This window comes from Cervus elaphus, chromosome 22 (assembly GCF_910594005.1).
Source record: "Cervus elaphus chromosome 22, mCerEla1.1, whole genome shotgun sequence".
Taxonomy (NCBI): Eukaryota; Metazoa; Chordata; class Mammalia; order Artiodactyla; family Cervidae; genus Cervus; species Cervus elaphus.
In genome coordinates, this window is record NC_057836.1 from 28,875,377 (window position 1) to 28,890,370 (window position 14,994).

At 39.3% G+C, this 14,994-nt stretch overlaps 1 protein-coding gene across 7 annotated transcripts in view; it reads left to right on the forward strand.

The window, feature by feature from the left end:
• PLEKHA5 (pleckstrin homology domain containing A5) overlaps positions 1-14,311 on the forward strand; it is a 253,695-nt gene extending 239,384 nt beyond the window's left edge. For all 7 annotated transcript variants that reach the window (XM_043881509.1, XM_043881501.1, XM_043881502.1 and 4 more), the window contains 6 exons: positions 5,475-5,684; positions 6,540-6,680; positions 7,153-7,277; positions 8,933-9,078; positions 10,687-10,792; positions 13,169-14,311. In XM_043881509.1, the coding sequence (XP_043737444.1) occupies positions 5,475-5,684; positions 6,540-6,680; positions 7,153-7,277; positions 8,933-9,078; positions 10,687-10,781 (717 nt within the window). In that variant the 3' untranslated portion in view covers positions 10,782-10,792; positions 13,169-14,311. The remainder of the gene's footprint in view (positions 1-5,474; positions 5,685-6,539; positions 6,681-7,152; positions 7,278-8,932; positions 9,079-10,686; positions 10,793-13,168) is intronic.
• Positions 14,312-14,994: the final 683 nt, after the last annotated feature.

A 14,994-nucleotide genomic window follows, 5' to 3' on the forward strand; every position in this document is an offset into this window, starting at 1 on the left:
GTTAAGGAATAGGCGAAACCTTACTGTACTGGCTTCTCATGATGTAAGTGGGATCTTAAACTCTAAAGTTCAGAGCAACAATGTTCTGTCTTAAAGTTACTGTAACTCAAGGGGTGTCAAAAGTTCTAGGAATAGAATATTACATACCCTGTTCCTGGAGACCCCAATCTTCAGGAAAGGTTGAGAAGGCTAATGCCGTTATTAAAAAAAAAAAAAGAACAAACAGGAAGATATTAATGGGTTTATATTATTCTATAACTATCTTAAAAAAATTAATAACTAACTTAAATACTGGGTTCCCCAGTGAGTCGGTGGTAAAGAATCCGCCCTGCCAGTAGAGGAGACGTGGGTTCCATCCCTGGGTCAGGAAGGTCCCCTGGAGGAGACATGGCAACCCACTCCAGTACTCTTGCCTGTAGAATCCCATGAACAGTGTAACCTGGTGGGCTACAGTCCGTGGGGTTACAAAGAGTCGGACATGATTGAGTGACTAAACAACAACAATCACAAATGCTAGAAGAAAGACATATGTAAACAAACACTGGGGGAAAAGTATAGAAGGATATACTTATATAGTACTGTACTGGGAAGTCCTTTATAAACTATATAGATGCCAGGAGAAAATACTTGCAATTTATCAGACCAATTCCATAATATATAATGAATGAATATAAATCAGTTATTCATAGGGTTTCTTTAAATGGAAAATGTACAATAGTCATAATTCACAAGTAGATAAAAATGGCTCAACTCCAATGATCATTTTTAAAGTGCTGACTGAAACCCCAATGAGATATTCTTTTCTAGTTACATGGGAGAGAAAATGTAAAAATTAATAATATTTTGCATTTTAAAAGAATAAAGTAGATTTGTGTAATATAGTTTGGAAAAGGAAGTTTCAGAGAGACAACACTTTTTCACAAACACAGAAAACTAGGAAGAACACATGTTTGTTGTGTATTACTAAAAATAACAGTGCTAAAGTAGCCAACATCCTAATCAGTATCTAGAATTTACTCTTTTTAAAGGGGAAGGGATAGTTAGGAAGTTTGAGATGGTTCTATACAAACTGCTATATTCAAAATGGATAACCAACACAGACCTATTGTATAGCACATGGAACTCTTCTCAGTGTTGGTGTGCCAGCCTGGATGAGAGGGGAGATTGGGGGAGAATGGATACATGTATATGTATGACTACATTGTTCACCTGAAACTACCACAACATTGTTAATCTGGCTATATGCCAATACAAAATAAAAAGTGTAAAGTTTGACAAAAAAGAAAAATATATATATATACTTTTTTTTTCCTGCAAAAACAAATGTTTTCATTTACAACTAAATGAGAAGCATGATCATTTCTGCACTTTCATGCTTTTCAGTTTTCATTTCCCTTTTAGTTTCTACATGAACTCTTTTAAGACATTCCCTACAATAAAATACAGTTCTAGAGCTGTGACGGCTGCCCGGCAGACACATTTCATTTTTATTTATTTATTTTTTGACTGTGCTGGGTCTGCACTGCTGCACACCAGCTTTGCCTTTGCTGTGCATGGGCTTCTCTAGTTGGGGCACACAGGCTCTCGAGTACACGAGCTCAGTATCTGTGGCATACGAGCTCAGCTGCAGTATGTGGGATCTTAGTTCCCCAACCAGGGATCGAACCTGGCTCCCCTGCATTGGGAGTGTGGAGTCTTATCCACTGGACTACCAGAGAAGTCCCTGCAGACACATTTAGGTTGCAGTGGAGAGAAAACGATCTTGGCTGTTATCCGGGTATATTGCTTCTCACTGTGCACCTAGTTGCTCATTTGTGTCCGACTCTTTGGGAACCAATGGACTGCCAGGTTCTTCAACTGCTTAGTCACAGAAATACTTAACCTCTGCCCTGAGTTCTTTCCAAAACTCTAGCAACTCCACACCACCATCCTAGTCAGCCTTTAGCAGTTGAGTCCAGAGGACACAAAACACCTATGCACTCTCTCCTGTAGATCTTCCGTTCAGTTCAGTTCAGTCACTCAGTCGTGTCTGACTCTTTGCGACCCAATGAACTGCAGCACGCCAGGCCTCCCTGTCCGTCACCAACTCCCAGAGTTGACCCAAACTCATGTCCACTGAGTCATTGATGTCATCCAACCATCTCATCCTCTGTCGTCCCCTTCTCCTCCTGCCCTCAATCTTTCCCAGCATCAGGGTCTTTTCAAATGAGGCAGCTCTTCACATCAGTTGGCCAAAATATTGGAGTTTCGCTTCAACATCAGTCCTTCCAATGAACACCCAGGGCTGATCTCCTTTAGGATGGACTGGTTGGATCTCCTTGCACTCCAAGGGACTCTTAAGAGTCTTCTCCCACACCACAGTTCAAAAGCATCAATTCTTCTGTGCTCAGCTTTCTTTATAGTCTAACTCTCACATCCATACATGACTACTGGAAAAACCATAGCCTTGACTAGATGGACCTTTGTTGGCAAAGCAATGTCTCTGCTTTTTAATATGCTCTCTAGGTTGGTCATAACTTTCCTTCCAAGGAGTAAACATCTTTTAAGTTCATGGCTGCAATCACCATCTGCAATGATTTTGGAGCCCAAAACAATAAAGGCAGCCACTGTTTCCACTTGTGGAAATAGCCACTTCTATTTGCCATGAAGTGATGGGACCAGATGCCATGATCTTAGTTTTCTGAATGTTGAGCTTTAAGCCAACTTATTCACTCTCCTCTTTCACTTTCATCAAGAGGCTCTTTAGTTCTTCTTCACTTTCCGTCATAAGGGTGGTGTCATCTGCATATCTGAGGTTATTGATATTTCTCCTGGCAATCTTGATTCCAGCTGTGCTTCTTCCAGCCCAGCGTTTCTCATGATGTATTCTGCATATAAGTTAAATAAGCAGGGTGACAATATACAGCCTTGACATACTCCTTTTCCTAATTGGAACCAGTCTGTTGTTCCATGTCCAGTTCTAACTGTTGCTTCCTGACCTGCATACAGGTTCCTCAAGAGGCAGGTCAGGTGGTCTGGTATTCCCATCTCTTTCAGAATTTTCCAGTTTATTGTGATCCACACAGTCAAAGGCTTTGGCATAGTCAATAAAGCAGAAATAGATGTTTTTCTGGAACTCTCTTGCTTTTTCGATGATCCAGCAAATGTTGGCAATTTGATCTCTGGTTCCTCTGCCTTTTCTAAAACCAACTTGAACATCTGGAAGTTCACGGTTCACATATTGTTGAAGCCTGGCTTGGAGAATTTTGAGCATTACTTTACTAGCGTGTGAGACGAGTGCAATTGTGCAGTAGTTTGAACGTTCTTTGGCATTGCCTTTCTTTGGGATTGGAATGAAAACTGACCTTTTCCAGCCCTGTGGCCACTGCTGAGTTTTCCAAATTTGCTGACATATTGAGTGAAGCACTTTCACAGCATCATCTTTTAGGATTTGAAATAGGTCAACTGGAAATCCATCACCTCCACTAGCTTTGTTCATAGTGATGCTTCCTAAGGCCCGCTTGACTTCACATTCTAGGATGTCTGGCTCTAGGTGAGTGATCACACCATCGTGATTATCTGGGTCATGAAGATCTTTTTTGTACAGTTCTTCTGTGTATTCTTGCCACCTCTTCTTAATATCTTCTGCTTCTGTCAGGTCCATACCATTTCTGTCCTTTATAGAGCCCATCTTTGCATGAAATATTCCCTTGGTGTTTCTAATTTTCTTGAAGAGATCTCTAGTCTTTCCCATTCTATCGTTTTCCTCTCTTTCTTTGCATTAATTCTGAGGAAGGCTTTCTTTTCTTTTTTTTTTGAGGAAGGCTTTCTTATCTCTCCTTGCTATTCTTTGGACTCTGCATTCCAATGGGTATATCTTTCCTTTTCTCCTTTGCTTTTCGCTTCTCTTCTTTTCACAGATATTTATAAGGCCTCCCCAGACTGCCATTTTGCTTTGTACATTTCTTTTTCTTGGGGATGGTTTTGATCCCTGTCTCCTGTACAGTGTCATGAACCTCTGTCCATAGTTCAGCAGGCACACTGGCTATCAGATCTAGTCCCTTAAATCTATTTCTCACTTCCACTGTATAATCATTAGGGATTTAATTTAGGTCATACCTGAATGGTCTAGTGGTTTTCCCCACTTTCTTCGATTTAAGTCTGAATTTGGCAATAAGGAGTTCATGATCTGAGCCACAGTCAGCTCCCGGTTTTTGCTGACTGCATAGAGCTTCTTCATCTTTGGCTGCAAAGAATATAATCAGTCTGATTTCGGTGTTGACATCTAGTGATGTCCATACATGTTTAATCTCTTAAAATTTCTGTTATATCAAATAAGCTAAAATTTGCTTATGACAGTTATTGGTGTACTTAGTAAGAAAGTGAGAAGTAAGAACTGATTGTTTAATGTGACTGATATTTTTAAACCATTCAGTAAATCATAAAAGTGAACCATGTAAATGTATATATATGTATATACACACACACACATATATATAAAATATAGTCATCTGATTTATAGAAAATAAATTCTTCCATAGTTTTATTACTGCCTATAAACCAAGAATGTCTTCTCTACCAGCCTTTTCACAGTAAAAAAAAATGTGTGACTTGAAACATTACATTTTTTATTATAATAAAAGAAATTACTGAGGGACTTCCCTGGTGGTCAAGTGGCTAAAACTTCACTCTCCCAGTGCAGGGGGCCCAGGTTTGATCCCTGGTCAGGGAACTAGAACCCACATCTCACTATGAAAATCTTGTGCAGCATAGAAAAAAAAAAAGTTAGTGATATTTAGAAGCTATGCCTCTTTTTTCTCCTAATTTGAGTTTTATACAATTTCCCATTTTAGAACTGTGAGGTAGGATCACTTCAGAGCTGCCATACCCTTTGGTATTTTTTTTAAAACAAGCAAATACCTTCCTTAAGTTCCTCTTTTCTCCCCTACCTCCCACCTCTCTTGCTTTCCATCACTGCTCATGCATCAGTGCACTCATAAAGTAATCTGCCTTTCTGGTGTAATGTAAATGACATCTAAACCTGCCACTTTTGGTTTTGCCAACAAAATAAATGCATTTTAAAACGCTTTTTTTTTTTTTTTAATTAAAAAAAAAACTTTTTATTTTTGTGCTGCATCTTCTTGCTTCTTTTTTCAAGGGCTTTTCTCTAGTTGTGGCGATCAGGAGCTACTCCTCACTGTGGTGCATGGGCTTTTCACTGTGGTGGCCTCTCTTGTGGAGCAGGGGTAGTAAGGCCTGCATGCTTCAGCAGCTGCAGCTCAGGAACTTTAGAGCAAGGACTTTGGTGGCACAGTTGCTCTGTGCCACGTGGGATCTTCCCAGACCAGGGATTGAACCATGTCCTCTGCATTGGTAGGCAGGTTCGTATCCACTGTGCCATCAGGGAAGTCCAGTTTAGAACTATTTTTTATTTTAACATACTTTTCAGAAGTTGCCCTGTATTCAGGATTCATCTGTTTATTTTCAATTTAAAGGAACGACCAAGAAGTGCAGTGGAACAGCTCTGTTTGGCTGAAAGCACTCGACCTAGGATGACTGTGGAAGAACAAATGGAGAGAATCAGAAGGCATCAACAAGCATGCTTAAGGGAAAAGAAAAAAGGATTAAATCTTATTGGTGCTTTAGACCAGTCACCCTTACCAAGTCCTTCAAACTTAAGGGAAAATCCATTCAGGATTACCCAGGTATATATATCAGTTGTTTTTACTCATTCTTGTGGGTAAATCTAATATCACTTGAATCTTAGAATCATAGAGTTACATGGTAGATGGGATTTTAAATATTGGAAACATAGATAGTTATATTAGTTAACTCTTATGATATGCCAAGACAGCTTAGTAAAATGGAAATAGCCCTGGGTTCAAAAAACCTGGGCTAAATTACTTGTTGCCCTCCTATTGGTTGTAAACTTAATCTCCTCTACTATAAATCAAATAAAGACACAACCTGTCCTGTATATGTCACAGAAATACTAAAAAGATAAAATTTGCTTTCAACACATGTAAAATGCCATGTAAGATAGTCCCCAATTCCCCTCCCAATAAAATGTGCAGTACTGTGTATCCTAATTTAGCCTGACCTAAATTATAGCAGGGGAGAGCTTCAGATAAAAGTTGTACTATGCAGCACATTTTAACTTCAGTCTTATAAAGAGACAACATTCCATCTCTTATTATTTGTTTGTTGGTTATCCTGATTCATAAATCAGAGCAGACTAGGGAGTCTTTCCAGAGGCTTCAGTAGGTCGATCCCTGTTTGTTGATGTGGACTCACTGAAGGTGCCTCCCCATCATCATGGAAATCTCCTCTTAGTGTAGTTGGAGAGCAGGCATTTCTAGGAGAGGTTAACAGTTAAGTAACTGTACATTCTACACATTACCAAATAGACGATTAATATATATAAGATGTCTCTGTTGTGTCTCATAAGGAAACCTTGCAAATGAAGGGCCAACTTAAAAAAAGAAATTAGCAGGTACTACCTAGAAACTACACATACCTGTATAGTATGAATCTAAAAGTACTGCCTATCTGTTGAACAGGCTCGAAGAAAGGATGATAACTCTAAGGAACTGGACGCTGCCATCAGAGAAAATGACATGAAGCCAAACCTTGACACTCCTACCACAGACACTGTTCAACTAAAAGAAGCTGAACCTCAAAATACGGATTTCAGCGAAGAGGTAGAGAGATTGTTTTAGGACACATATTCCAAAGGGATAGATTTTTTAAGATGAGATCAGGTGGGAAGGTTGAAGATAGTTTTGTGTGGCATTCTGTCACAGAGGATGCAGATCTCAGTGAAATGACAGGTTTCATGTAATTTGATCAATATATTCAGCCACTTCAAAAACTGGGTTAATTGAAAACTTAAAACATGATCCGTCAAGGCTAGAATAAATTACCATTACTCCAATTAAAGAATCTTTAATCCCAAAGCAGCTAGCTAATGGCAGTGTACTTTCTGTCCTTCTGATGTAGGAAAGGATATCACTATTTTTAATATACTTGATTTTAAAATAGTTCAGTAAATATTTGATATGGTGTTTAATAAACTTTTATTTGGGAATCATTCTAGATAATTCACTCATATAGCAAATATGGTAAAAAAAAAAAAAAATCATTTGAAAAAGCAAATTTTTCCTTCTTCCATAGTTTAAAAAAACTGAAAATGTTTTTTCTGAAACACTTTTCACACCTGAGCCAAATGAAGTGAATTCTGAGGAAGTGATGGATAAAGAAGGAGACAAAAAAGAGATGCCTGAGCGTGTGCCATACAGGTAATAATTAGAGAAAACAAACCAGCAGACAAAGGGGTCATTCACTCACTAAATTAAATTCACCTGCTTAGAAATGGTAAGCTTCATGGTCAGAGGTCTTAGATGCCACTCCCAGAATATCTACATACAAGCTGTAAGATCTTAAGCAAGTTACATAACCTTCCTAAATGCAAGTACCTCACCTGTAGAAATGAGGGTAATAGTAGTAACCATCTCACAAGTGTGTTGTAAGGATTAAATAAGCACATTTAACTCTGTGCTAAACACCTAGGAAGTGATCAATAAATACCTTTAAAAAATTTTTTTAGCTTTTTATTTTACACTGGAGTATAGCCGATGAACAGTATTGTGACAGTTTCAGGTGGACAGCAGAGGGACTCAGCCAGACATGTATGTGTATCCATTCTCCCCCAGACTCCCTTCCCAACCAGGCTGCCACGTAACATTGAGCAGAGTTCCCTGTGCCACTCAGTAGCACTTTGTTGGTAATCCATTTTAAATATAGCAGTGTGTACATATTGACCTCAAACTTCCTAACTATCTCTAGGCACACAAGCTGTAGCAAAGTAAGCACCTTATCGTTGTCTGTATAATGACAGATGTTGATCAGCTGTCTAAGCTGTCTGATAAGCATTCCAAAAATTATAGTGATTTTCTGTTTATTTTTTAACTGTATTTGTTAACTAGCCTTTTAAAATGTATAGCCTTAATCTCACCCTCCATTAAAACATTCTCAGTGCTGGAAAAGAGAAATACTGTGTTTTCATGTAGTAGGGGTGCCTTTATCTCTGAAAAGAATAGCAGAAGTGAATCTGGGGTCTTTTAGTTTGTGTTTTGTTTCATTTACTCATTTATTTTTGGCTGCACTGGGTCTTCATTGCTGCTGTAGGGCTGTCTGTAGCTGCTCTGAGCAGGGCTCCTCTTTGTGGCGGTGCTCGGGCTTCTCACTGCAGTGACTTCTCTCGTTAGGGAGCGTGGGTTCTAGGCTTGTGGGCTCAGTAGTTGTGATGCACAGGCTTAGTTGCCTCGAGGCATGTGGGATCTCCCTGGATCAGGGGTTGAACCCATGTCTCCTGCATTAGCAGGCAGGTTCTTCACCACTGAGCCAGCAGGGAAGCCTTGGGGTGGTGTATTTTAGATTAAAGTAGACATTAAGGGACTTGTCAGGCAAATATAATCAGACTTCGTTTGGATCCTGATTTAAACAGGTAACTCTTATGATGTTATAAAGCAGTTGAAATCATTTGAATACTGACTGGATATCTGATGGTATTTACAGATTGAGTGATATGTCCTTAATCTGCTTGAAAATAATTTGGGGAGCAGGCTGAGGGTTTAGAATGAAATAAAATTGACAAAATGTGGATTTAAAAAAAATTTGAGCAAAATGTTAGCAGTTGAGAAGTATAGATGGCGACATCGTTTCTGTGAAGATTTTTCATAATACTAAGTTGGAAGAAAAAAATTGCATTCTAATATAACAAATTTTGGGGGACTTCCCTGGTAATCTAGTGGTTAAGACTTCACACTTTCAACACAGGGGGTGTGGGTTCAGTCCCTGATTGGGAACCTAGGATTCCACACACTCTGCAGGCAAAATAATAATAATAGATTAAAAAATAACAAATTTTAAAATACCTTTCTATTTTCATTAGCCCTCAAGAGGAGTCACAGATCCCAAATCATAAACCAGAAGGCCCCCCTGCAGAAGATACAAAGGACGATATTCATGAGCAGGAAGAAAATGTTCTTTCTTATGAACTAACTCCTGAGGCTTCTAGAGGAAATCAGACAATGGCAGGTAGATATTACCCGTTTCCTAACCGCTGCTTCCTCTGAACCTCTGAATTTATTTGCCATATGGAGACTCTAGCAAGGGGGCTACTCGGGGACATCAGCTGCAGACTGAGAGGTCTTCGCCTTCCCACACCTGCATGGTCAGGAAGACTGCTGCTACTCAGAAGCCCAGGGCCAGTCCTGTCTCAGCAGCCAGAGCTGCCCTCTCTCTGACTTGGACGTCACTTCCTTCTTTTTGTTTGTTTTTTTTGATCTTAACCTTAACACATACCTTAAAACTTTTTTCTAAGAAGGTCTTTTACTACTTGGAAATTTTACCTATTTCTCTGACATTGCATTCCCAGAGTATTCATAAACCTCTCCCCCTCTGGGAACCCTGGGAGATTGAATATCTAAACTATTAATAGTCGAATGGATTTACTTACTTAGCTCCTACCATAATCCAACCTCTGATAGTAAATCCATATCTCTGATAGTAAAAGATCATAATCTGTATAGCATGTCCAAAAAAAATACATTTTTGTCTATGCTATTCTTTTATACTTTCTGGATTCTTCAAAATCTTTTTTCTTTTTTAATGATTTTTGGCAAGGAAAGGGGGGTAGGAGAATCATACCACTAGTATAAATCATCAACTTTCCTTCTCAATAGTCCATAAGCAAAATCTATTCTTAGTAATCCTTTCTCTGCCTCCCACCCCCCACCCCTAGTCTTTTTGCAGAAGGGTAAGCACAATGAAATTCAATTACCTAGGACAGTTCTTAAGAGCATTTTCTGTATCTTATATACCTGTAACATGTAAATGTATATTATCAGCCATGTTCCTTTGTAACCAATATGAAGCACTGTCTTTTCCTTGTCTCTTATCACTTTAAAGGCAATGTGCATGGGCATTCTCATTTTTTACAAAAAATTATCATTGGTTACATCAGGTTATTCTTATAGCAGGTCTGGGTTAAAGGGGTATGTGTGTGTGTGTGTGCTCAGTCCTATCCCACCCTGCAACCCCATGGACGGTAGTCAGCTAGGCTCCTCTGTCCATGGGATTTTCCAGACAAGAATACTAGAGTGGGTTACCATTTCCTACTCCAGGGGTCTTCCCGACCCAGAGAACGAATCTGGGGTCTCTTGCGCTGGCAGCCAGATTCTTTACCACTGTGCCACCAGAGAAGCCCAAAAGGCTATGTGGGTGTATTTAAACCACAACACTTAGACCATCTGTAATATTTAGCTGCGTGGAACTAGAAAAGCCTTTTAAAGTGAGACCCAAAGGGTTAAGTGACTAATAGACACCTGAAAATTAACCTTGAAAGAAAAAAATTAAAAAGGAGAGAGAATTCTTCATTTTTTTCCAGTTTCACTGCAATATAATTGGCATATAACGTTATATAAGTTTAAGGTGTACAAGGAAGAAGAATTTTTAAACAGTCTTCAAGAGACATTTCATCCTGAATAATTAGCTGTCAGAATAGCCAAAATGCAGAAGCGAAATGCAGCTAATAATTCCTTCCCGACACATGTTCTGACCGTGCTGGGACCCCAGCGTCAGGATTTTCGGCCCCAGAGGTGTCTGCGGGGTTTGACCCTGTCCCATTTTCTCGGTGTGTTCCAGCGCAAAGCCTGCCTCCGTCTCCCGGCTCCTCCGCGTCACCCGTCCCGTCCGCGCAGCCGCAGCTCACCGAAGGCTCACACTTCATGTGTGTGTAGTCTCACGACAGGTACGTCATTTCCTTTCGACTCTGTGGTTCGCCGTTAAAGTTGTCAACTTGACTTTTATTCCTCTGTTGTTTGAGTGACCAAAACCTGCAATGAGTTCTGTCCTGTGTATTAGTGGTTAGTTGGCAGAGCAGGTAGACCAAGCATTTAAACCATGGGCAGTAAAACTTTTCCAACATCGGCCCTTCAGTGATGCGCTCCGTGACCGCATTTTCCCTGTCTCTTCTTTCATCATCTGTAAAAACAGCCAAACTCGGAGGGAAGGGCCTGTGCCAGGACAGGCCCCCTGGTGTTTTGCAGCTGTGTTCCCAGCTCATGGTTCCTTCCACAGTCAGGTCTGAGAATTCTGTTCAAGTCATCACATTTTGATCCAGAAATGTTTTTCACAGTCAGGGTGACGTATCTTCCATATTGACAGTTTGCTCATTATTTTTAAGGATTACGAAAAGGTCACGGTACAGCCAACTAGATATGGAATCTAAAACCTTTGAAGATCCATCAGAAATTATTTCTAAATACTTTTAAGTCAGTAAAGTAGTTCTCTAAAAGCCACGAGTGGGGACAGGGAGGAAGGCCCTTTCTCGACCAGTATTCCTTTGACCACAATTTAGAACTGAGAATCATTTTCTAAGGTCCTTTTTTTTCCCCCTTAATTTTATGCCTTTATTTTTGGCTGTGCTCGATCTTTGTTGCGGTGCGGGCTTTTCTCTAGTTGCAGCAAGTGGCGTCTATCTGTAGTTGCGGTTCATGGACTTCTCGTTGCGGTGGCTTCTCTTGTCACAGAGCGTAGGCTCCGGGGCTCACAGGCTCCAGTAGTTGGAGCTCCCGGCTCTAGAGCTCAGGCTCCATAGTTGTGCTCAGGCTGGCTGTTCTCACAGCACGTGGGATCTTCCTGGATGAGGGATCCAACCCGTGTCTCGTGCATTGGCAGGTGGATTCTTTACCCCTGAGCCACCAGGGAAGCCCCCTGAAGTCTTACTTTTAAACTTTATCAACAACTGGTGCATTTTATGTCAATTTTGTACTTACGTACTTTATTTTTCAGAAAAGCTGTGAGGTATAGAGCGAGCATTTTATGTCTTTTTCTGCACTTTTTTCCCTCCTAGTATCTGCCAGATCTTCGAATGTTTAGTGTCTTAGGATTACCACCTATTTGTGTTAAACAGTTAAAGCTATGAAAACACCTACAGATTTTTTGAGCATAATTATAAACATGTTCTTTGATTTTTGGATTCTCAAAATAAATGACTACAGACACTAACTTGACTCAGTTTTTCATCCAGTAGTGCTCACATTTTCTAGAATCTACTTCCATTCACACCTTTTTTGGTAGAAGCTCTAACCTATGTGCCTTTTTTTTTCAGCCAGATGATTTATGTTTAACTTTCTTGTATCGATAACTTTTTTGAGATCATGTCTATCTGGAGCCCGGAAGAGGCTTCGCTTGTTGTCATTTGGATCTCTGCAGGATTGTCATCCTTTCTGGGGTTGTAAACCCCATCTTTGTTGTAGTCTTACTTGTATCTTTCTTCAGTCACTCATACATTTAAACTTTTAATACATTCAGAAGTGGCAGTTGCCACTAGTGACAGAATAACACCAAACATGGGGATAATAAGCATTATGTTCCCTTGATGCCGCCTGTGCGAAGAGTTGATCAATGGCCTCTGTCATCCTGGTGACGTACTCTAAGAGCCACTCTCATTATCTTTTGGTTCAATAAACAAGTTACAACTCACTGTACTCAGACCATTATGACAGTTAGTAATGTTTACAGTTAAAACTCGAATACATGGCCAGGTTCCTTAAGTTGTTATTACTGGATTTTGTTTTGTTTTACTTTTGTCCCAAGAACCACTGTGTTACCTGCTGGCTTGAGATCCAGGGTTTGCTGGATATTTTCTAACCTTGTGGCGTGCAGTCATCACAACCAACCAGTGGCATTCAAGCTTGCGTTATTTTACAGTCCATCTTCTCATAAGTGCATGTGTCATTTTCTAAACTTTTTTTGGCAAGACTTAGGGAGGTTTCACACAAGATAGACACACCACTGTGTAGGCAGCTTGATACAATACTACATATTTTAGTAAAGTTGTGCAGATCTCTGCTTATTTTGTCAGTCTTTTGAATTCAGCCAGAAGTTTGGGTCCTTTTTTCCATCTGAATTGCAATTTAACTGCATTATGTTTCTTTGCTTTGTGAATTAAGCTTATGGAAATGAAGAGATGATGTCCTTCAATGGTTATTATGTTTTAGGATTTTCATGGCCATGCTTGTCAGTTCTTTTGTTAGAGAATGTCACCCTCAGTTACTTTAGGAAAGGTTCATTCATTAACTTTGCAGATGTCAAAGTAATTTTCCTTCTCTGTATTTTTCAGCTATACTGACTTCTGCTGAAACCATTCAGAGCTGAGGACATGGACCTTTGGCAATGTGAGAAGATATTGTACAGTATATTTTAAATCTATGAAATTCATAGTTCTGATGCTTTTGGCCACAGAGCATCGTTTTATCACTTCTGGAAAATGTTTATTCCAAAACAGCTTTAATGGCCCATATGTACACTCAAGGTTCTGTAATGTAATCTCAAGGTTATTACTCTGACACCAGCTTGCTGCTATGATTTCAAAGCACATAAGTAAAGGTGCTTCTTAGTGTGCGGTCTACAGCCAGAGCTTACATAGTTGCTGATCTCCAGGTTTTGATGTTTCTAAAGTCTGGGTGGATTTATATTTCTTTTCACTTTTCAGTACAGAAATTTAGTTATTATTTCCAGTGAAGCTTGTTTTCCTTTTTTTTTTTTTCCTTCCTCCCATTTCAGCTACTGCAATGCTTTGTTTCACACTTGATTTGTAAAAATTTTATATATATATTTAAAATGTGCCATTTTATTATTGCTAAGTGAAGTATGTCTCGTTTCCTGCTCTAATTATTTCTCAGTCAGATTGCATTGTCAGCAGTTACTGCCACACTCTTGTCAGCTTAAACACAAATGTTACCGCTTACTTTTTCTTAAAAAGCAATTTAAAATGTAGGTATTTTGAAGTACTGGGCTTCTACTTCATTGGACTAGATGTGTACAGCAATAAGCAGGTTTTCAAATCCAGTACTTAGTTTGTGTACAAATGTAATTATGTTCATTGTGTATATACTATACAATGAGCACACGTAATGTAAGTATTAAAGGCTACTTACTATTGTTTAAATGCAAATGTTCATATCTCATTTCTTTTTTATCATGTTAAATAAATGTTGATGTTCTTAAATGACTTGTGTTAGAATTTTTGCTCTTCCCAGGTGAAATGGAAAGTCTGAGACTTTAAGAGACTTCTCAATGAAAAAGTAGTCTGTTAATCTCATTGCAGACAGCACCAGAAAAGAACTGTATCTGTCGTCCAACTCAGCTCTCCCATGTCGAAGCTGAGAAACTTGAAGCTCAGAGAGAAAAACTGACCTGACCACAATCACTTTACACTTAATGACAAAATCTGCACCAGAATAAAGTTTCTCTGACCTTTCAACACCAGTGGGCAAATTTAGTTTTGTCAAGTCTTCTGTACCTACTTCCTCTTTCCGTTGGTTTTGGTGTCATAGAAAGTAGCTTCTAGCATCTATAATCTCGCTCTACTTAGGGATTGGATTTGGAGTGGGGGCAGGGGCAGCAAGTTACTTCTCTGACCCGGGTAACGAGAAACCGTTTCGTCATCATAAGCAGGACCCTCAGAGATCGTTTTCTCTTACAACACATTCTCTGCAGATGTTCACGCTCTTCAGAATCAATTACATTTCCTTCCCTGTATAACCTTTTGTTCAGGCTATATATTGTTCCCAGAGTACAAGGAAATGTGATGCTTTGGGATTCCTATATAACACGGTTGAAACTAAATCGACACTGGTCAGTCTTATTTTTTTCATGCTGTGTTAAAGCAGATTTAGATTTAATTTAAAATGCACATGTATAAGAATTCATCCAAACAGAAACACACAAAATGAAGTGCAAATAGATACGGTCTGTAATGTAGGAGGTGAATGAAAAGAGAGGTGAAAATGGGAGAAGAATGTATAGCTCTGTCTGTCCATATAAACATGATTACATTGTTACCTTTTTCTGAAGATGGCTTCTCAAAGGAAATAGTCAACAGATGATGATTTCCCTTTAGTCATGATACAGAGATTGTTGTCAAGTTTTTATGGGTATGTTGAG